Source organism: Tetranychus urticae, chromosome 3 (genome assembly GCF_039701765.1).
Source record: "Tetranychus urticae isolate SD_2017Ah chromosome 3, NJAU_TeUrti_SD_1.0, whole genome shotgun sequence".
NCBI classification, from domain to species: Eukaryota; Metazoa; Arthropoda; class Arachnida; order Trombidiformes; family Tetranychidae; genus Tetranychus; species Tetranychus urticae.
In genome coordinates this window covers 18,624,726-18,647,029 of record NC_142960.1, presented here as the reverse complement: position 1 = coordinate 18,647,029, position 22,304 = coordinate 18,624,726, and the positions used below count along the sequence as shown (strand labels likewise).

The 22,304-nt window shown below is 32.1% G+C and overlaps 3 protein-coding genes across 5 annotated transcripts in view; all 3 read left to right on the top strand.

The window, feature by feature from the left end:
• The window catches only part of LOC107362976 (plasma membrane calcium-transporting ATPase 3), a 35,794-nt gene extending 25,462 nt beyond the window's left edge, over positions 1-10,332 (top strand). For both annotated transcript variants that reach the window (XM_015930134.3, XM_015930135.3), the window contains exons 7-16: positions 577-741; positions 5,124-5,329; positions 5,396-5,638; positions 6,015-6,521; positions 6,903-7,163; positions 7,228-7,533; positions 7,613-7,826; positions 7,891-8,102; positions 8,168-8,458; positions 8,551-10,332. In XM_015930134.3, coding sequence (XP_015785620.1) covers positions 577-741; positions 5,124-5,329; positions 5,396-5,638; positions 6,015-6,521; positions 6,903-7,163; positions 7,228-7,533; positions 7,613-7,826; positions 7,891-8,102; positions 8,168-8,458; positions 8,551-8,742 — 2,597 coding nt within the window. In that variant the 3' untranslated portion in view covers positions 8,743-10,332. The remainder of the gene's footprint in view (positions 1-576; positions 742-5,123; positions 5,330-5,395; positions 5,639-6,014; positions 6,522-6,902; positions 7,164-7,227; positions 7,534-7,612; positions 7,827-7,890; positions 8,103-8,167; positions 8,459-8,550) is intronic.
• A 255-nt stretch (positions 10,333-10,587) lies between these two features.
• Positions 10,588-14,117, top strand: LOC107362978 (uncharacterized). Of its 2 annotated transcripts, XR_001568770.3 has the most exons (8): positions 10,588-10,774; positions 10,996-11,292; positions 11,370-11,502; positions 11,581-11,951; positions 12,035-12,289; positions 12,366-12,590; positions 12,701-13,515; positions 13,598-14,117. XR_001568770.3 is itself a non-coding variant. In XM_015930138.3 (7 exons), exons 1-7 carry the CDS (start codon positions 10,733-10,735, stop codon positions 13,223-13,225), a joined length of 1,848 nt encoding a protein of 615 aa, XP_015785624.1. In that variant the 5' UTR covers positions 10,588-10,732; the 3' UTR covers positions 13,226-14,117. The 2 variants fall into 2 exon arrangements, 1 of the variants encoding a protein (XP_015785624.1); XM_015930138.3 differs by having other exon boundaries at positions 12,701-14,117.
• A 274-nt stretch (positions 14,118-14,391) lies between these two features.
• Positions 14,392-21,933, top strand: LOC107362848 (uncharacterized). Its single transcript, XM_089269366.1, is given in 6 exon segments — positions 14,392-14,545; positions 14,676-17,502; positions 18,827-18,936; positions 19,067-21,622; positions 21,624-21,698; positions 21,700-21,933. Coding segments are annotated over 6 exon segments (5,808 nt in total). The 5' UTR covers positions 14,392-14,447; the 3' UTR covers positions 21,842-21,933.
• The last annotated feature ends 371 nt before the right edge of the window (positions 21,934-22,304 follow it).

Here is a 22,304-nt window from a genome sequence, read left to right as displayed (position 1 = left end):
TGAAAAAAGTTGAATCATTAGAAAACTCTTTTTCTTCATATTTTTCACAATGTTCAACTCTTAATTATACTGATAATCATGGAGAAAACTCTTCTTCTATCGATTCCATTAGTTATAATAACCTTTAACTCTGGTTAATAGCTCAATCTGATCAGTATTTATGGTCCAAAATTGATCATCTTACCGTAATATCAATGATTACAATTGGTTAACTTGAAGCATAAAAGGATCACAAAAATGACACAACTGTAAATATGGTTGAAATGTTCTGGTTTAAGATTACTTTGATTTGTTCATTATGATATCATCTTGCAAATTGATTATCTGCATTTCATTACTTTCACCAAATATCATGTTATTTATCAGCTATTAAGTGTTAGGTCAAGTAAACAAACCAGATTTAATTATTGCTATGAAAGTGTCTTGATGGTTTCATTATAATTTGATAAACCTTTCAAAATCAAAGTCTTGACAGAAGATGAAGGTTAATTTGTTGTCTGTTTCAATTTATGTTTCAATTCATGTTTCAATTTCAACTAATTCTGAGAATTTATTTTTTCCCCTTTTTCATGACAGATGTTGACCAAATTAATCAATCAACTGGAGTCGCCAATGGATCATCAGATCAACAAAAAAAGGTTAAAGCAAGTAAAGCAAAAAAAGAGGAAAATGAATCCAAAGAAGCAAAGTCAATCCTTCAAGCCAAACTAACTAAACTTGCCATTCAAATTAGCTATGCAGGTAATTTCATTTATATTGTTATTTAAATCAACTTTAACAATTGAACCATTGATTGCCATTGTTTCCTTAATCAACTGTTCAACTCTTTCCACCTTTAATCTCATCTTTAAATTGCTCTTTAATCATTATTTTACTTCAAATGTAAATTGATTTCTGGTTTTATTGATTACCAGCTTTTCTGGTTAACTTTTGGAAAATTTTCATTTCAATTTGTTGCTTCAACTATTCAATATCAGATATAATGTTATTTTTAAGCAAAATGTTGATTGAACCAGTTTTCATGTCAATTTATGAATTACTTTAAACTGTTTCATCAAACATCGACTTTTGATTAAACTAATTCATGTTCAGTTGACAAAGTAAACCTAAAAATTTCTGGTCACTTTAATCAGACTAATGGATTGGACTAGAAACAAAATTAGGTTGATTGTTTTACTGACCACAGTTTGGTATCAACTTGATACTTTAAAAGCCATTGAACCATTTTCAAGTCAAATCTCATTTAAATATAGTCTAATGGCTTGAAAAGTCAATGATTAACTATTAATTAAAGCTTTCTATTCAAACTGAAGTTACTCTTGAAACTGTTTAAAGTCTAATTTTCCAATTAATCAATAACTTTGAATCTTTAAGCAAAATTTCAACTGAAAACAGCAAAAAACTACTTTTAGGTGAACACTGAATGTTTTGAAAAACAATTTTTTGCTCGATTCCTTAGGAATAAATTATGAATAAGAATCTTATAAATTGAAAATTCTGCTAACTTATAAAATTGTCATTTGATTGATTTACTTTTACACTTGGTTTAGGTTTAATCAGTCAAATGAATCGTTTTTTACCCTTGGATTCACCAGAATACTGTTTGTCCATTGCTAATCATTAGTTGATTAATTTTGAGGTGAAAAAATGTGATTACTTTGTTATTTGAACTGTCGCAAACTAATTGATATTTACAGACTACAATGGACTCGTTGATTGTTAATGATTTTTAGCAATATCGTAATGATGTTTACCTTGTATTTGCTTTTGATTAAACAGTTAAACAGACAATTGTAAATAATTAAAATGGCAATTGATTTTATCTTCTTCTATTAAATTGCAAAGTGACACTTCAATCAACATTAAATTGAACAAATTAAGGATTTATCATGAAAGCAGACACAGAGAGAGAGAGAAGGAACCAGAAAAAAGCTGAACAATCAACCTTTTTTTCCCAATTGTTTATTCATTAGAATCTCTTGTGAATTGGACAAAATAAAAGCCCAAGAATTATACAGAATTTTCAGACTGAATCGAAGCCAAACGACGGAAATGAATGTCTTAATGATGAAATGATTTTCCTATCAACAATTTGCAAGAATAAAAAATGTGTAAATAAGAATGAAAAAAAAGGCAGAAACATTGGATGATTTTATTTGCTCATCCAGAATCTAGTGACTTTAACAATTGAAGTTGAGTGTGTTTGTATGTTTGAATGAACATTGAAAGAAGGAAAAATAGATGAAAATGATAGACAGTAATCAAGATTAACTCCTTGGGATTTGAATGGTTCAATCCAACAACTTGAACTATTATGGTAAAGGGAAGGAAGAAAAAAGTAGTTTATTCTGATTGCTGTTGATTGGTTTTCATGTTATTATACTTTTATTTGGCTCTTATTTTTTTGTTGCTTGTCTTTCCCTGATCAGTTGTTACAACAGAGACTTATTTATTTATAAATAACAACTTGAACAATAACCTTTGAGAGAGATTAACTGAATCAACTGATTGTTGTTCATCTTTCCATTATTTACTCATAATGATGATGATCATCTTAACCAGCCTTTATTAACCTGAATATGTTAATGGGCAAACCATTTTGATTACATGAATTGAATCTTTTATCAAAACTATCCATTGAAACCCAGGAGGTTAAGCATGATGCTTTAGCATGACAAATCGAGGAAACATTTCCTAACCATTATAATGATGGTCAACATTAAAATGAAAACAATGAATCAATGATTTTAGTGGTTATTTAGCTTCAAGTCAATTTTATTATCCAGTTGGTATCTCAGTGCAAAGGAAACAATGATTTTGATGAAATGGGTTTGGTGATGATAATGAAGACAGGAAGATGATGATGGACGACCACCGATGAACATATGTGAGTTTTGATAGAAGAACAAAAAAAAGGTTGAATTGCTCGATTCTTGCTGCTGCTTCATATTTATTCAGTAAGAAATGGAAATACAACATTCAAGATAATTCATGTTTTCATCAATCAAGAAGTTGAAAAGTTTTCCTATTTAATTCACTTGTTCACTTTTCAATGTTATGGTGATTATGATGATGATTCTTGGTGAATGGATGGAAAAGATAAATGTTGGAAGAAGAAGGAAGAAAAAAAATGAACATTTTCTTGATGATGATACATTTATAATGGAAACAGGTTTTCTTGAAAAACTGAGATTGCTTGTCTTTACATTGCCAGTCACATTTCAAGTCCCAGTCCTTCCCTGACTGGGACTTGAACCAAGAGATAAATGATGATTTACTGTCTTCAGATTCACCAATAACTATTGATTTACCTTTAGTCTCATTGATCAATCAATTTAACCAAAATTATAACTTGGAAATACAATTAGAACAAGAAAATATCTTAATGTTTACTAACATTTCAAACCACAAAATCAGTCAAACTCAGAGAAGCCAAAATTTACATTTTCCTTTGATATTTAAAATTGAAAATTGTTTCAATCAGATGAGAGATATTTTTACACCATTTAATGAAATGTTTACATGTTTGGACAAGAATTGATTGTCAAGTGTTAATCAAGACTGAAAATGTTGCATTAAAACATTTCAATTAGATTATCATTTTATGATTGATCATCATGCTTTTCCCATTCTAACTAGACTCATGATTGAATATCAGATCCTCTATTAACACCATTGATTGATGGCTCGGATTAGGAAAGTTGCCTTTTCAAAACCACTTTCAATCTTATCCACAATTTCAACCCTTTGGCTTGAAAGTTAAAGATTCTCAAAATAACTTGCAATTATTTTCTGGAAAAAAACTAAATTCTGCTAAGACATTGTTCATTGCCTTGTTCATTATTTCATTCACATGATTGATGAGTTGAACATTCACTCCCAACCTTAAACCAAAATTCACTCCCAATCCGTTAACTTTAATCTTCAACTTTCATCTCTTTTTGCCCTCAATATCAGTTTTTTTGTTGTTCATTTCATTTTTTTCATTCCATCCTTTGGTAATTTGGTTCAACTTTTTTTTGCTCTCCCTTTTCACCTGAAATTGCATGCAATTGAAATATTATCATTATTACCTTTTATTAACACTTAATATTGAAAATTTCACTTTGTTTTATTGATGCTTCCTTGTTGATGAAAATATAGTTGTAATTCAATTCAATTTAACCTTAACTATTGGCTATAATTACTCTTGATGCATTAGGCTTTTGTATATTATTACGGAATGAAATTGAGAGAATAAATTAAATTGCCAAAAAAATATATATTATGAGTTAATTTGATTCTGTTATGCTTTTCCTTGTTTACTTGAACCTTTTTTTTCTGCTTCTCCTTTTCGCTTTGCGCTCTAATTTGAATATAACTTGGATATTTATCAATTCATCTTGGAGATTTGGTAAATTGTTTATGATAAATTAAGAGTTTGATAAATGAACTCTGATATTTAATAGTAAACCAGGAAAGTGAAAGTGAAATGAAATGAATTGAAATTAATAAATTCAGCTCAATTGCATAAACTAATTGAATAATATCTTAATGCATCTCCAACAGCAAACATAAGGTTTTATTTAACGATAATCGTGATCCTTCAAGTTATTGATTAAACATCATAACATGAAAGGATAGATTGATTTGTTGCGAGCAGCTTTAATCTCTTGATGAAAAGATATCAATTAAAATTCAAAATTCAGTCAATTCTGTCAAAATAAACATTTTTGTCTCTAGTTGCTGGTAACAAATGAAATATTTAACTTCAAATCAATATGAATAGTTGCTTTAAATTGACTTCTGGTTAAATAGTCAAATAACCAGATAAGTTAAAAATTTTGGTACAAAACTGGTTTCTTACCTTACCATTTACCGGTTTAAGGTCTTATCAATTTCTTGGAACTGAAATACATTTGGATTCTCAAAGGCTTTTCAGTTTATTGGTAAATCTGGAAATAAATCCTGAGCTTAATTAGACCAGAATTTGATAATCAGGCTTAGAGGCTTTCATAATGATTTAGCGATTTAGTGATCATTTTTGTCACAATCACTGTAATTTTAAAATGATGGCAATTCTGGTTCATCTTGAAATCTTTATTTCTATTTATTAATCTTTTTGTTTGATTTTTCATTTTCAGGTTCAATCATTGCTATTTTAACGGTTGCAATAATGACGATTCGATACTTAATTGCTGAATTTGCCATTAAAAAAGCTCGATTTTCATTAGCAAAAGATTTGCAATATTTTGTAAAATTTGTAATTATTGGTGTAACTGTTTTGGTAGTTGCTGTTCCTGAAGGTCTTCCATTGGCAGTAACTTTGGCTCTTGCCTATTCCGTTAAGGTAATATTGAACAATTGACCAGTTTTTGAACAATCAATTCTAATCATCTTTTCATTTACTTTACAGAGAATGATGGAAGATAATAATCTGGTTCGTCATTTAGATGCTTGTGAAACCATGGGCAATGCAACCGCCATTTGTTCAGATAAAACTGGAACATTGACCACCAACAGGATGACTTGTGTTTCAGCTTGGGTTGCTGGACATCGATATAAAGAAATACCTAAATATGAAGATTTACCCAAAGACGTTGCTGACTTGCTAATTGAAGGAATCTCAATCAACTCTGGTTATACAACTCGAATCATTGTAAGTGTTTCTATTTTTTCTGGTTGGTTTAAATGTCTATTACTGTCATCATTATCTTTATTGTATTATTTAGTCGTTTAGTTTAATGGTTTTAATTAATTTGAACAGTTTACTGAATCATATTTTCAGTTTGATTTTATATTCCACCTGTCAAATTAAATATTTATTATTATCAAGTCTTTTAGGTTAATTGAAAAAAAACACTGTTAGTTGAAAGGCTAGCTGATATTTAATTTAAACCAACTGTTTATCACTTTGTTTAGTGTTATAGTTTTATAATGATAATAAAAATAGCACATAATTTATTTAATTTGATGTTTATTTACTCATTTCGTTTCTATATCTTTGTGTTTGTATCTATCTTTATTTTCACCAGGCTCCTGAAAATCCTGGTGAACTGCCCAAGCATGTTGGTAATAAAACTGAATGTGGATTATTGGGATTTGTTTTAGCTCTTGGTAAACATTATCAAAAGGTTCGAGATGAAATACCAGAGGAAAAATTGTACAAGGTTTACACCTTTAATTCTGTTCGTAAATCAATGTCCACCGTGATTAAAACATCCAATGGTTTCCGTGTATTTACCAAAGGAGCTTCAGAAATTGTAACCAAAAAGTGTACCTTTATTCATGGGTCTGGAGGTAAACTGGATAAATTTAGTCGAACCGATCAGGATAATATTGTCAAGGAAGTTATTGAACCGATGGCCTGTGATGGCCTAAGAACCATGACCATTGCATATAAAGAGTTTGTCTACAATCAACCGACGTCCATTAATCAAGTGCATATTACCGAGGAACCTGATTGGGAAGATGAAACTGCAGTTATATCTAAACTCACATGTTTGGGTATTTGTGGTATTGAGGATCCAGTTAGGCCTGAAGTAAATATTTGTTTTACACAAAAAAATGAGCAAACTTGGATTTTAAACTTGAAATGTTACATTTTTCAATGGTTTATTGTTGCCAAGGAAATTAGCGATTTTGAGATTAATTTTGAGAAATTTCAATCACATGAGGCAAATATTTCATTACATTTTCAGATATCTTAGCTTTTTCATTGAAAGTACATCTGAATTGGTTTCTATCAGAAGATTTCCTTTCTTAGGATTTAATTTTTAAGACTCAGTGAATTTTAGGATAAATGTAATTTGAAAATACGTTTTGACTCTGTTTAAATGAAGAAAATGTTTCAAGTTTTGCCAAATCCAAGCTTCGAAAATTGGTTTTGTACTGAATTTAACTGTTTATGTCTTATTTTACAGGTTCCTGATGCAATAAGAAAGTGTCAAAGAGCAGGAATTACCGTTCGAATGGTTACTGGAGATAATGTTAACACTGCTCGTTCGATTGCAATGAAATGTGGCATCATTAAACCAGGCGAAGATTTTCTGGTTCTTGAGGGAAAAGAGTATAATAAACGTATCCGTGACTCTAATGGTGAAGTTCAACAAGCTCTTTTCGATCGTATCTGGCCTCGTTTACGGGTTCTTGCTCGTTCATCACCGTCCGACAAATATGTTCTTGTAAGTGTAGATCATCTAATTAATTGAATCTCAGTTTATTAATTTCAACCTTTCTTTCGTTTAGGTTAAACACATGATTGAATCCAAAATAAGTCCTGCTCGGGAAGTTGTTGCTGTCACTGGAGATGGTACAAATGATGGTCCAGCACTGAAAAAGGCAGATGTTGGTTTCGCTATGGGTATAACTGGAACTGATGTGGCTAAAGAAGCATCTGATATCATTTTGACTGATGACAATTTCAGTAGCATTGTAAAAGCCGTCATGTGGGGACGAAACGTTTATGATTCAATTGCCAAGTTTCTTCAATTTCAACTGACAGTCAACGTAGTTGCTGTAATTGTTGCTTTTGTTGGTGCTTGTGCTATCGAGGTAAATACATTGGTGTTTAATAGTTGAAAATTAAATGTCACAGTCTAACCTTTCTTTCCTTATCTCTCTTGTTTTACAGGACAGTCCACTTCGAGCTGTTCAAATGCTTTGGGTTAACTTAATCATGGACACATTGGCTTCACTAGCGCTGGCCACTGAAGTTCCTACTCTATCATTATTATTACGAAAACCTTATGGTCGAACTAAGCCTTTAATATCTAGAACTATGTTGAAAAATATTGTTGGTCAGACAATTTATCAACTCACAGTTGTTTTTTATTTTCTATTTCATGGTAAGAGTTGAAGGCAATCTTTCAGATAATTTCGGTTAAACTAATATTTAATGCCTTTTTTCAGGTCACGTATTTTTCGATATTGACACGGGAATGTATGCTCCAATCGGGGCCCCTCCATCACAACATTTTACCATCATTTTTAATACTTTTGTCATGATGACGCTTTTCAATGAAATTAATGCCCGTAAAATTCGTGGGGAAAGAAACATTTTTGAAAATATAACAAGAAATCCTATTTTCTGTATTGTTATCATAGTTACTCTTGTTGGACAGGTAATTTGGTCAACCTTAAATCGCCCTTTATATTGTTATACATTTTAACTTGTTTTTTCTTTCAGGTTTTAATTGTCGAATTCGGTGGTCGAGCATTTTCAGTGGCCCCCTTAACTCTTGAACAATGGATGTGGTGTATATTTTTTGGAGTTGGTGTCATGGTTTGGGGTCAAATATTAACTACTATTCCAAAGAGTATTTTAACTAAGAAATTCTCAGTCGGTCGTAAACCACCTGAAGATATGATTGTTGCTCCTGTTTCAATGTGGGATGACGGCAAAAGGGAATCTTATGCAAGAGACAAAGCTTCAGGCCGAATTTTATGGGTTAGAGGAATTAAGCGTCTTCAACATCAAGTTAGTGTCAATAATTTCAAAACAATCAGTCAATAGATATTGGTTCTTAAATAATTTACTAATGATTATTTTGTTTCTACCAATGTTTACAGATTCGTGTTGTCCATGCATTCCGGACCGGTGTGGATGAAAGAAGCATCCCATCTCAATCTTTATTGCGAAGTGCATTCCTTCATTCGGCTCCATCAATTGACAACGAGAAAATGAACGAAGCTACATCAGCGGAAAATGTGAATGTTGAAAATCAAGCACATCTTCGTCTTACGACAGCACAAGCTGACTGAGAGATGGACCAAATCGGAAACTATTTTGGATCTAATATTAGATCGAGGGTAAAAGGATGGCGTAAATGCAAAAACCTTTACTAAAGTATCATTACCGAATAACGCACGCAAATACATTCATCATCACAATCAACCAAATCATATTTACTTAAACGGAATCTACATTAAATCAGACTGAATCAAGAAAAATAATAAACAAAACGAGATATAAAAAAGAATCACAATATTTAAAGACGACAATTAAATGATTAAATATTTTAGCTTTTTTTACTACCTTTAAATATGAAAAAAAGTAAAAAATAGAAACTAAAGATTAAGATGACTTTTTGGTTTATCTAATGGACAATGTTAATCTGTTAATATTTAAAGCTATACTGACTTTGGACTTCATTTTGTGCTGCTTTTAGTTAGCATTTTGTTTTATTCAACAAAACTCGAAATTTTAAAAATTAATCGGATGATAATTAAACTCAATTTAACTCACTTCAAGGCAAAATGCATCACACCAACAAAAGGATTGAAAACTAAGCAACCAAATGAAATCTGCCTTTCATATTTTAAATTTACATTTTTGACCAAGTGCCCTGTCTGGTTATTAACAAGCCATAATTTATTAACATCATACAAATCAAATACTTTCATGTTTAAATTATCAACTCAAAGCAACTTTGGATTATCCTGAAATTATTGAGCTACTTAAACCAGACTGAAGAGAGACCAGGAAAAAGGAAAGCTGTTTACAAGGAGTTGGCAAAGTTAATTTCAATGGATTTGCTTTCAATAATCTTTTAGGATTACGAATTTCTGATTAGCCCAGAATGAGAATACGTATTATTTTCATTAATAGCGTGTAAATTACATATTTGCTGATTCCAGAATGAAAATGGTCATTCTTGGAGAGCGAGTATTTCTGATTATATCTTAACAATTATGTATTAGAATGGGTTTTACGTTTGCTTTTGTTTTTCATTTTTTAATTTGATTTCTCATCATTTGTCTGCTTATTGAGATAGTTAATCTCGATACATTTGCATTGATATTGTTTTAATATTCAAAAGCTCTCAGTTTCAATAACCAATACTGACTCTCTATATCATTATATATCTTGACATCTCTTGATTGAGATTAATAATTGTTATGAAAATAATAGCTTAACTGTGCCTTGTACCAAAATTAAATGCTAAGATATAATGGAGCAAAAAACAACAATGTAATCAATTAAAATGAAAAATGAAAGCAAATTAAAGCAAATCTTGAAAGTTAATATCAACCAGTTAACTAATGTTTTTAAAATTGGCTCTTGTTTCAGTTGATTAACTTTAAGAATGATTACTATTACATTCCCAATTCAAATTTATCAATATGTTCTCTCTAATTTTCATTTGTTTTTTTCTCTCTCTTCATTGTAAAAATTCAATAATTCACCCAATGTACTTATCCCTAGACTTTTTGTTAGTCAAGAGAAGAGAGTTTATCTTAATAATTTGATAAATCAGCTTATGTAAATTGTAATCAAAGAAATCTTTTACCCGAATTTCCCTATCACCTTCAATTAGATTTAAATTAAACAATTTTTGCTTCAAAATTGAATTCAATCTGGCTTGAAATTATTTTCATCTATAATTGTTTATTAAATAAGTCAATCAAATTAAGTAAATTTTCAGTGCTAAATCGCTGAAATTAACCATTAGATTTGAACAATTTGGATTAAAAATACGTTGGAATCAATAAGATCATTAAAAATAAAACGATTTAAAGTGTACAGCTTGCTTGTTCTGCCCTCTATCAGAATTTTTTAAAGATGAGTGAGGCGAATCTTAAAATGTATGTTGAGAGTCAAACATCAACCAGGCATGAGTCTTGAACCTCTTCCTTCTAAATCAACCGACTCCAGAAATTAACCTCAAAATCAAACTAAATATTTATATCAATATAATGTTTTAATTGTGATCATTTTTTCCCAATCATCTACTCAACTTTATCTTTAACCATGGAGATCGGCTTTGGAAAAAGTTTTTCCTTAAAACGAGAGGTAGGTCAAGGTTTCTGTTTTAATGCTAATCTACCTAGGCCTTGATGCATGCTATTTTATTATTGAATCTTTATTAATGTTGAGATAAATGCTTGTTCAGGCTTCCTTAATCTATCTTTTATAAATAATTCTGACCAGAATTTATATAAAATCTTTGATATAAGTTTTAAAGCTGAACTAATTTTGTGTGTATCTTCTCTCGTTTACCATGTTGTTTTTAGATATCAAGTGGATGTAGATCTTCAATTCTTACTGATAATATTGAATTTCGAAGCTACAATGCGGATGAGTCTCTCGAAAAAAGGCTTGATAACTATGGAAAGTATACTGTGTTAACACCTGATCAACAAACCAAATGGATTGTTACAAAAAAAGTAGAAGCCGAAAAAATTGTTGAATTAAACAAATCAATTAAACTGCAAGCTGCCACCAACGGCTTTGTTACTCCATCATATGACGCTATTGGGCCTCGTAAAGTCATTGTTTACAATAAAAAAGTCCATCTAGAATGGAAACAGGTGAGTTGAAGCACTATGTGCAAAAGCCGGCTTTTTCAATCGAGCCTCTTCTAACTGAGAGTTTATTTATTCTACAGGTCAATAAAGTTGGAGCTGGCCTTGTTAATCTAGGAAATACGTGTTACATGAACTCCGTTTTACAGTGTTTAACTTATTGTCCACCTTTAATAAACTATCTCTTGTATTGTGGGGATGATCATCATTCACAATGTACGTATGCTTTCTTATGCCATATTGGTCAAATATTGAGTTTATTTCTTACTAATGCGTTGGTCTTTCTTCATACAGGTAAAATATCTTCTTTTTGTATGATTTGCGAGTTCCAACAACATGTACTACGTTCCTACAACAGTCCAAACGGAGCTATAAAACCATCGAATATACACATGAGGCTGAAGTCTATAGCTCGACACTTCCATCCTAATCGACAAGAAGATGCGCATGAATTCTTGCGTTATGTTTTAGATCATATGTGGAAAAGTTGTACCACGAATTTTGAATTAACACATAACTCTGTCAAACTAGATCCTAGGAGTAAAGAAACAACTGTGATTAATGAAATTTTTGGTGGTTATCACCGTAGCCAAGTAACTTGCTCTGTATGTAAAGCAAAAAGTGACACTCATGACTATTTCATGGACTTTATTTTGGACATTAAGGTAAATATTTCTATCTTTTATTCATGCATGCATATTTTCCTTATTTCCTGAGAATTTACAATTTTTTTTATTTATCTTTATAGGAAATAAACAATTTAGAAGATGCGTTCCGTAAATTTACGCAGCCAGAAATCCTTTCGAATGATAACGCTTATAAGTGCCCGAATTGTAAGAAGAAAGTTATGGCAACCAAACGTTTCACTGTGTACAAGCCTCCTAATGTGGCGACCATTCAATTCAAGAGGTTTGATTACAATCGTATTTATGGAGGCAAGATCACGAAAAAAATCGCCTACCCCGAAACATTCAATATAAGACCGTTTATGTCTGACTCCAAGGTAATTATCAAGTCAAACTTAATCTAATCCATGATATTTTTTTTGAAATCCGCTAATTGTATTTTTTATTTAACAGGGTTCTCCTATTTTGTATAAACTGAATGCTGTTCTAGTGCATTTAGGGTCTACGTCTAACTCTGGACATTATTATTGTTACATTAAAAGTTCGAACGGTTTATGGTATCTTATGGATGATGATAGGGTTATTAAAGTAAATATTAATCAAGTTCTTGACCAGCAAGCATATATATTATTTTATGTCCGTTGGCTGGGTCTCAACAACTGTTCTGCTGATTTTAAAGTAAGTTTGTTTTCCTTCTAAATTGATCATCGAAATATGTTCCAATCTATTTAATTTTGATTTCTCGATTTTTTACATATTTTAACTTTTATTTTTTCCTCTTGTTACAGAAGATGGGTCTAAACAATAATAACAATAATAATCAACAAAAAAGTAATGGGATTATGGATAATATCCGCTCTATTACTGTTCATCCAAACGGTAATGGTAATGCTAAGTTCACTAATGGAGGCTCACCTCAATTCAACTCCATTAACAAATTAAATAACTCAAATGGAAATCGATTGTCAGTTTCTGGAGACAAGCCGTCATCAACAGGCAGCTCTGAAAGTGATACCTTGCCCGGACAAACTAGAATGATGAAAATATCATCTAACTCTCTTGTAGATTATGACGATGACTCCTCGGACGATGACTCTGATTGTTCTAACCCTGTTCAAAATGGTTTCGCCAAGATAATGAATCCTAACCAATTTAACGGAGCGATCTCCAAGAAAGCTGAGAAACGCCTAAGGAAATTAAAGAAGAAAAACAAGAAGAAGCGTAAACGGAAAAAGTATTCAGAAGAATTAGAATGGATAGAAAGGACTAAGGAGACTGTAGAAAAAGAGCGAAGAATAAAGAATCAGATATAAGTTAATTTAATTTCTCTGCATTTGGTTTTCATTTCCATCCCTGGTAACGTTTATTAACTGTTGAACCTGATAACAGTTGAAAGCAAAATGATATTTGCTACTTTCGCTAAATAAGAGATTCGTTCTCTATCGAATGACCATCAAAATGAAACCGTGAAAATCATTTCTTTAACCATCACGTAAATCACTAAAGCCTGGCATACAAAGAGACTAATCTTTTTTTTGAAATGTTGATTAACACTTCGATCAAAAAACAACCTCGGATATTTCTCATCTTTCAACTCGAATCGGTGAGAATTGACCATCTAATTAAAAAACGATGGTTTCAGATTTTGGGCTCTCATTTGAAGTTATTTGTTCATTTTTATACAGGATTTATTGCGGATAGTGTGCAACAGGATTGTTTAGCATGATGTCTCTTCGTTACTTTTCATAGTGATTAAATGCTGATGGGAGAAGAAAATGATGACTCGAATTTCAAAGAACTTATTCTTCTAAGTTTATCGATTAACTAAATTTAAATTGACAACATTGACTGCAGCTAACATGCCAAATTGTTTTTTACTAATTTCTAATGAAGGATTAAAAATGTTCATCACAATCACCACCATCTTCAACACTTTGGCATCTATTTTTAATCAATTGATTAGCATGACACTTAGTTACCATTAAACAATTATACATATTGGTAAACGAACAGAGTGGCAATTTAAAACCGGACAATAATAAAACAATTATCCAGAGTCTACTCATTTATTTACTCAGAAGACTGAATTTGTTTTATTGTTATGTTCCTTCTGTGTCAATTTTTATTAAGACCAATTGACAAAGGTATCTGTGGGCCCAAAATTTTCAAAAAAAATCAATAAATTATTTTTTAACATTTCTATAACTGGTTAATTCACTTGATTTAGAGTCTAAACAAAAAAAATATGATAAAGAATATAATAATTGACTGAAAATTATGAAGTCCACAAATAGTAATCAGTATAGTTGATTAGTCGTAAGTGTTCAGTAATTTACACTTTACCATTTTACGTAAACTTTGGCATTATTGAAAAGATCAATGATTAAATCGGTAAGAACTATTCAATTAGCGATTCATTTTAAAACGCTCAAAACTAGGCGCCTCCTTCACTTGGGTCAGCTGTTATTGTGAATGAAAATTTTTGTTTTGATATCAACAGAGTTTTACTTATTGTTAGTTTAAATTGGATTTAAAATGTCTGAATCTCGTGTAAATATCGATCTTGAATCATTCATCGAGTCACAATTGAGGTTAATTCAAATCGAGTATGAAGCTGAAATTGAAAAAACTAAGTAAGTATATTATCTTTTGTTGCTATTTCAAACTTACATTCTTTTGACTCTGCTAATAGTCATTGTTTAATCAACTTGACTGCCATCAATGTCTAGAAATTAACATTATCACTCTATATTTCTACTTCAGAGAATATCAGAAAAATCTTAAATTGGTTGATTTAGTTCGTCAAGGAGTATGCATTCACAAATTGAAATGTGTATCAATCCGTACTGGTTTGTTTCGCCGTCTAATGGTTTCCCTTGGTCATAATCAATCTGATCACCCATTGCCAGCTCATAAAATAACTGTTGGAGATATTGTTTCGTTACATGAAGGGCCTGACTCAGAATCACTGGCTTCTGGTGTAGTTTACTCGCTCAATTCAAATAAAATAACAGTGGCATTTGAAAAAGATAGCAACCTAAGCTTGGATCAAGAATTCTCCAACTTTTGTTTGATCAAATTATCAAATGATGTGACCTATCGAAGATTGAAAAAAGCTCTTATCAATCTAAGAAATTATCCAATAGGAGGTCGTGCTCAAAGATTGATAGATCTTTTGTTTGGAAAACGAACACCTAGTCGTCCAATTGATATCGATCCAATTGAATTTTTCAACAAGCAGTTAGATGATTCTCAAAAAGAAGCTATTACATTTGCGCTACGATCTAAAGACCTGTGTATCATTCACGGTCCTCCTGGAACTGGTAAAACGACAAGTTTAGTTGAAGTAATTCTGCAGCTTGCCAAGCAAGGACTCAAAATTTTGGTTTGTGCCCCTTCTAATGTAGCTGTTGATAATCTTGTCGAAAGATTGTCTGCTTTCAAAGTGCGAAATATGATTCGATTGGGCCATCCTGCTAGAGCCTCAAAGGATCTTCAGAAATTCACTTTGGATGCAGCAATAGCTCGTTCTGATGAGAACTCAATCGTAGAGGATATTAGACAAGAGATAGATGGTATACGAAGCTCGAGAGATCGCAATAAAAGAGCTCAAATTCATGATCTAATGAAAGATTTGAAGCAACGGGAAAGAAATATTGTCAAACGAGTTTTAATTAGCAGTGATATCGTATTGTCTACTTTGACTAGTGCCTCCAGCGATGGTCCTTTAAAACATATAGTTAAAGATTCTTGTCAACAGTTTGATGTTTTAATTATTGATGAATGCTCACAAGCATTGGAAACGGCCTGTTGGATCCCCTTAACTTTTGTTGATAAATGTATCCTTGCTGGTGATCATTTTCAATTACCGCCTACAATTATATCAGAAACAGCAGCAAAGGAAGGTCTCGAATTAACATTGATGGAGAGATTACTATCAAGTTTTGACCATGAATTAGTTGTTCGTATGTTGACTGTACAATATCGAATGCATCAAGATATCATGGAATGGTCTTCGAATAGGTTCTATTCAAATAAATTGGTTGCTCATGACTCCGTCCAAAACCAATCAATGTCTGAAATAAGTAACCTTCAAGACTGTCCACCCTTACTTTTAATTGACACTGCAGGCTGTGATATGTCCGAGCTTGATGTTGAAGACGAGGAATCGAAAGGAAATGAATCTGAAGCTGATATTGCCGCTTATTATGTCTTGCATTTAACTGAAGCTGGAGTCAAACCCGAAAATATCGGAATCATTACCCCATACAACTTACAGGTTGAATTAATTCGATTGCGTTTAAATGAAAAATATCCAACCATTGAAATAAGATCCGTAGATGGTTTTCAAGGAAGAGAGAAAGAAGTTATCATTTTATCTCTTGTAAGATCCAATGATAGCAAACAGACAGGGTTTCTCTCTGAATACCGGCGAATCAATGTTGCCGTAACTCGAGCCAAAAAACATTTAGTTGTTATTTGTGATTCTGATACCGTCTCATCTGAACCTCATATTTCATCTCTTATTACTTATTTGAATTATAGAGGCGAAGTTAAATCAGCTCATGAATATGTATCTTCTGTGGAAATATTCAAAGATATTGAAAGACCTCAACACTTGCGCTTCAAAGAGCTAAAGAAAGATCAAAAAACGACAAAGAAAACAAGCGAAAGAAAAGCAAATAATAATAAGAAGAATACATCTTTCCCAGATAACCAGAAACCAAAATCAAAGCCGATTGTTTCTCAAGACTCAAGATCACAAGATAATGATGACATAGTTAGGAAGATAAGACAAAAATTGGTTAAATTTCAATCATCATCAGAGGTCAAGTTGGCTTTTCCACCTACTTTGAACTCATTTGAAAGACGAATAGTCCACGAGATTGCTGAAGAGCTTCAGTTAAAACATGAAAGTACAGGAGAAGGAGATAAAAGACACATTCTAGTAAAGAAACTAATTCCCAAAAACAGTCCCACAAAGTCATTAATAGCTGAACGTTCGGATCAAGACAATCCTCAACAATCAGATGAAACGTGCCTTTCAACAGAAGTTGATACAGAAGTTGATCAAAGTTCAAACAATCTAGATGAACAGCAGTCGAAAAAGATTTCAAATAAACCAGCCAATCCAAAAAAATCGACTGAACAGAAAATTGTCAAAGAACAACCTGTCGCTAAGCATGTGACTAATGTACAGAAAAAAGCTCCGCCTGTTGTTTTAACGAAAAATTTTGATCTCAACAATAAATTGGATAAATTGGAAGACTTCGATGAAATGCTAGATTTGGTCAAAAAAATGGACAGTGTTTGTTTCTTCGTGAGATGTAAAGTTAAAACTGCCACATTGGGTCAACAATGTCAATTTTGCAACAAACGATTTTGTATAAGCCATTCAATGCCAGAGATTCATGGTTGTGGAGACGCTGTAAGAGCATATGCTCGAAGTACTGTCCGTAAAGAAGGAAAATTATATCCAGGTTTAGGTATTCCCGATAAAAAACCTGATCCTGTGAAAAGACGCCAATTAGAGAGAAAATTCAATAAGAAACTTGAAGAAATGACTTCTAAAAGAAAGACTCAACCAAAAAAGGACTGAACTCATTCAAAGTGATTTCTGTATTCATTTTGGTTGTCATATAGATTACTACAGACTATTGTTAATGACAATCCGATTGATTGATCGTCCAAATTCTAGGTTTAATTATTCAAATTTGTATTGTTCTATATTAATACAAGATAAATGGATAAAAAATGTTGACTATACGATGATAGTTTTAAACTTTATTTCATTATTATTGTTTACATACATTTTATATTCATTTTACGATAAAATAACAATACATTTATCAATTTGCTAATAACATCGATAATGATTATTCATGGTAAACAAACACTTTTTGCCAGTGAAAATAACACCATTTTCAGCTGACAAATAGCTTCGATACGTGTAAATTTGATTTTACTTCATTTCTTCATCATCAAAGTATTTAATTTTAACTAAAATTCAGATAAATAAGTTCTCTATTTAAGTATTATTCAATCCATTCATGGATAACAATTTCAATTAAAATGATCATGAGTAAAAGAGTTGGTCAATATGATTGACAATTAAGAGGGTGAGAGGATCGAGTCAAGTTGGTGAAATCTTTTTGTGACCAGAAATTGAAACGTGCGTGTAGTGCGCATAAATTTCATCAAACGCAAATCTGGCATCAAATCTGGGAATAAAGTTTTACGCTCGTGTTCCCAGTCAAAATAAATTTGCAGCACATGCAAAATAGAGTGAGCGTTTCGCCAGCGTATGAAATTCAACCGCAAAATCTTTGTCTCTTTGCGTTTTTTGGCGTAAAACGCAATAACCAGCAACTGCGCAAGAGTAGCGATATTTTCCTCAACCTGATGTTTTAAAAATTATCAAAAAGTTTCAACATTGACCATCAGTTCAGTGGTAGAGAGTAGGGTGTGAAAGAAAAGAGGTTGAGGATCGATTAATTTTGTCATTTACATAGCCTGCATTTTTATACGAAAGTGTACAATTATTCACAGAATGCTGATGTTGGTGCCTTATTTGTCACTTTCGTTAAATGTGCGTTGGTCTGGCATGGTTGCTTACATTGACTGGGTTGACAGCGTCTTTATTTGGATCAATTGGGTACAAGACAAAAGTTTTGCCTTTTCCCACTGGAGGGGGCTAATTGAAAAATTGAATGGAGATGTTAAAATAAAATATTGTTAAATTAACCGCCGCAAAATAAAGCAATTTGATTGAAGTAAAAGGATTGTTGTTGTTTTTTTTTTGCAATTTATGCCCTCCGGTGGGATAATGCAGAACTTGCAGAACTTTTGCCTTTGGCTTCTTAATTGCTGTCTCTTTCTACTTTACTCTTTGGTTATACTTATTGTTAGTTTAAATTGGATTTAAAATGTCTCGATCTCGTGTAAATAACAATCTTGAATCATTCATCAAGTCACAACTGAGGTTAATTGAAATCGAGTATTCAGCTGAAATTAAACCAACTAAGTAAGTATATTATCTTTTGTTGATATTTCAAACTTAGATTCTTTTGACTCTGCTAACAGCCATTTTTTACTCAATTTGGCTGCCACCAATGACTAAGAATTAACATTATCAATCTATATTTATATTTCAGTGAATCTCAGAAAAATCTTAAATTGGTTAAAGTAGAGCGTCAAGGAGATAGCATTCACAATTTGAGATGTGTATCAATCTGCCCTGGTTTGTTTCGTTATCTTATGGTTTCCCTTGGTCATAATCTATCTGATCACCCATTACCATCTCATAAAATAACTGTTGGCGATAATGTTTCCTTACGTGAAAGGCCTGACTCAGAATCACTGGCTTCTGGTGTAGTTTACTCGCTCAATTCAAATCAAATAACAGTGGCATTTGAAAGAGATAGAAACCTCAGTTTGGATCAAGAATTCGCCAACTTTTGTTTGATCAAATCATCAAATGATGTTACCTATAAAAGATTGAAAAAAGCTCTTATCAATCTAAGAAATTATTCAATGAGAGGTCGTGCTCGACGATTGATAGATCTTTTGTTTGGAAAACGATCACCTGGTCGTCCAGTTGATATCGGCTCAATTGAATTTGTCAACAAGCAATTAGATTATTCTCAAAAAGAAGCTATTACTTTTGCGCTACGATCTAAAGAACTGTGCATCATTCACGGTCCTCCTGGAACTGGTAAAACAACAAGTATAGTTGAAGTAATTCTGCAGCTTGCCAAGCAAGGACTCAAAATTTTGGTTTGTGCCCCTTCTAATGTAGCTATTGATAATCTTGTCGAAAGATTATCTGCCTATAAAGTGCAAAATATGATTCGATTGGGTCATCCTGCTAGAGCTTCAAAGGATCTTCATAAATTCACTTTGGCTGCAGCTATAGCTCGTTCTGATGAGAACTCAATCATAGAAGGTATAAGACAAAAGATAGATGGTATACGAGGCCCAAGAGATCGTAATAAAAGAGCTCAAATTAAGCATCTAAGGAAAGATGTGAAACGACTGGAAAGTAAGATTATTAAAAAAGTTTTAATTAGCAGTGATATCGTATTGTCCACTTTGATCAGTGCCTCTAGTGATGGTCCTTTAAAACATATAGTTTACGATTCGCGTCATCAGCTTGATGTTTTAATTATTGATGAATGCTCACAAGCATTGGAAACGGCCTGTTGGATCCCCTTAACTTTTGTTGATAAATGTATCCTTGCTGGTGACCATTTTCAATTACCGCCTACAATTGTATCAGCAACTGCAGCAAAGGAAGGTCTCGAATTAACATTGATGGAAAGATTACTATCAAATTTTGACCATGAATTAGTTGTTCGCATGTTAACTGTGCAATATCGAATGCATCAAGATATTATGGAATGGTCTTCGAAAAGGTTCTATAAAAATAAATTGGTTGCTCATGAATCCGTCCAAAACCAATCAATGTCTAAAATAAGTAACCTTCAAGACTGTCCACCTTTACTTTTAATTGACACTGCTGGCTGTGATATGTCCGAGCTTGATGTAGAATATGATGAATCGAAAGGAAATGAATCTGAAGCTGATATTGCTGCTTATTATGTCTTGCATTTAATTAAAGCTGGAGTCAAACCAGAAAATATCGGAATCATTACCCCATACGCCTTACAGGTTGAATTAATTCGATTGCGATTAAATGGAAAATATCCAACCATTGAAATAAGATCCGTGGATGGTTTTCAAGGAAGTGAGAAAGAAGTTATCATTTTATCTCTAGTAAGATCCAATGTTAAGAAAAAGACAGGGTTTCTGTCTGAGTATCGACGAATGAATGTGGCCGTAACTCGAGCCAAAAAACATTTAGTTGTTATTTGTGATTCTGATACCGTCTCAGCTGAACCGCATATTTCATCTCTTATTACATATTTAAATGATAGAGGCAAAGTTAAATCAGCTCGTGAATATTTATCTTCTATAAAAATATTCAAAGATATTAAAAGACCTCCACACTTGCGCTTAAAAAAGCTTAAGAGAGATAAAAAAACGACAAAGAAAACTAGCGAAAGAAAAGCAAATAATAATAAGAAGAATATATCTTCCCCAGATAACCAGAAACCAGAAAAAAAGCCGATTGTTTCTCAAGACTCAAGATCAAAAGCTGATGAGGCCATAATCAGGAAGATAAGACAAAAATTGGTTGAATTTCAATCATCATCAGAGGTTAAGTTGACCTTTCCACCTACTCTGAGCTCATTTAAAAGACGAATAGTCCACGAGATTGCTGAAGAGCTTCAATTAAAGCATTTTACAGTAACAAGAGAAGGAGATAAAAGAACCATTCTAGTAATGAAACTAGTTCCCAAAAACAGTCCCACAATGTCATTAATAGCTGAACGTTCGGATCAAGAGAATCCTCAACAAATAGATGAAATGTGCCTTTCAACAGAAGTTGATACAAAAGTTGATCAAAGTTCAAACAATCTAGATGAACAGCAGTCGAAAAAGATTTCAAATGAACCAGCCAATCCAAACAAATCGACTGAACAGAAAACTGTCGAAGAACAACCTGTCGCTAAGCATGTGACTAATGTACAGGAAAAACCTCCGCCTGTTGATTCAACGAAAAATTTTGATCTCAACAGTAAATTGGATAAATTGAAAGAAGACTTCGACAAAATGTTAGATTTGGTCAAAAAAATGGACAGTGTTTGTCTTGAGAGTTAAAGTCAAAACTGCCACATTGGGTCAACAATGTCAATTTTGCAACAAACGATTTTGTATAAGACATTCCAGAGATTCATGGTTGTGGAGACGCTGTAAGAGCATATGCTCGAAGTATTGTCCGTAAAGAAGAAAAATTGTATCCAGCTTTAGCCATTCTCGAAAAAAAATCTGGTCCTGTCAAAAGACGCTATGATCTCAGCTCATGATTGTTTTAAACTTTATTTCTTTATTATTGTTCACATACATTTTATATTCATTTTACGATAAAATAACAATACATTTATCAATTTGCTAATAACATCGATAATGATTATTCATGGTAAACAAACACTTTTTGCCAGTGAAAATAACACCATTTTCAGCTGACAAATAGCTTTGATAAGTGTAAATTTGATTTTACTTCATTTCTTCATCATCAAAGTATTCAATTTTAACTAAAATTCAGATAAATTAGTTCTCTATTTAAGTATTATTTAATCCATTCATGGATAACAATTTCAATTACAGTAAAATTACACTTAACCGATATTTTTGGAGATACTCCATCTATTGGAATAATTAATACTTTTTTCTTTGTTTAATAGTTTTCTCTTTCTTTTTGTCTTTTTTTGTGAGTCGTTCTGATTGGACAAAATTAAAATTAAAGTGAGAAAGAGAAATATAAGAGAA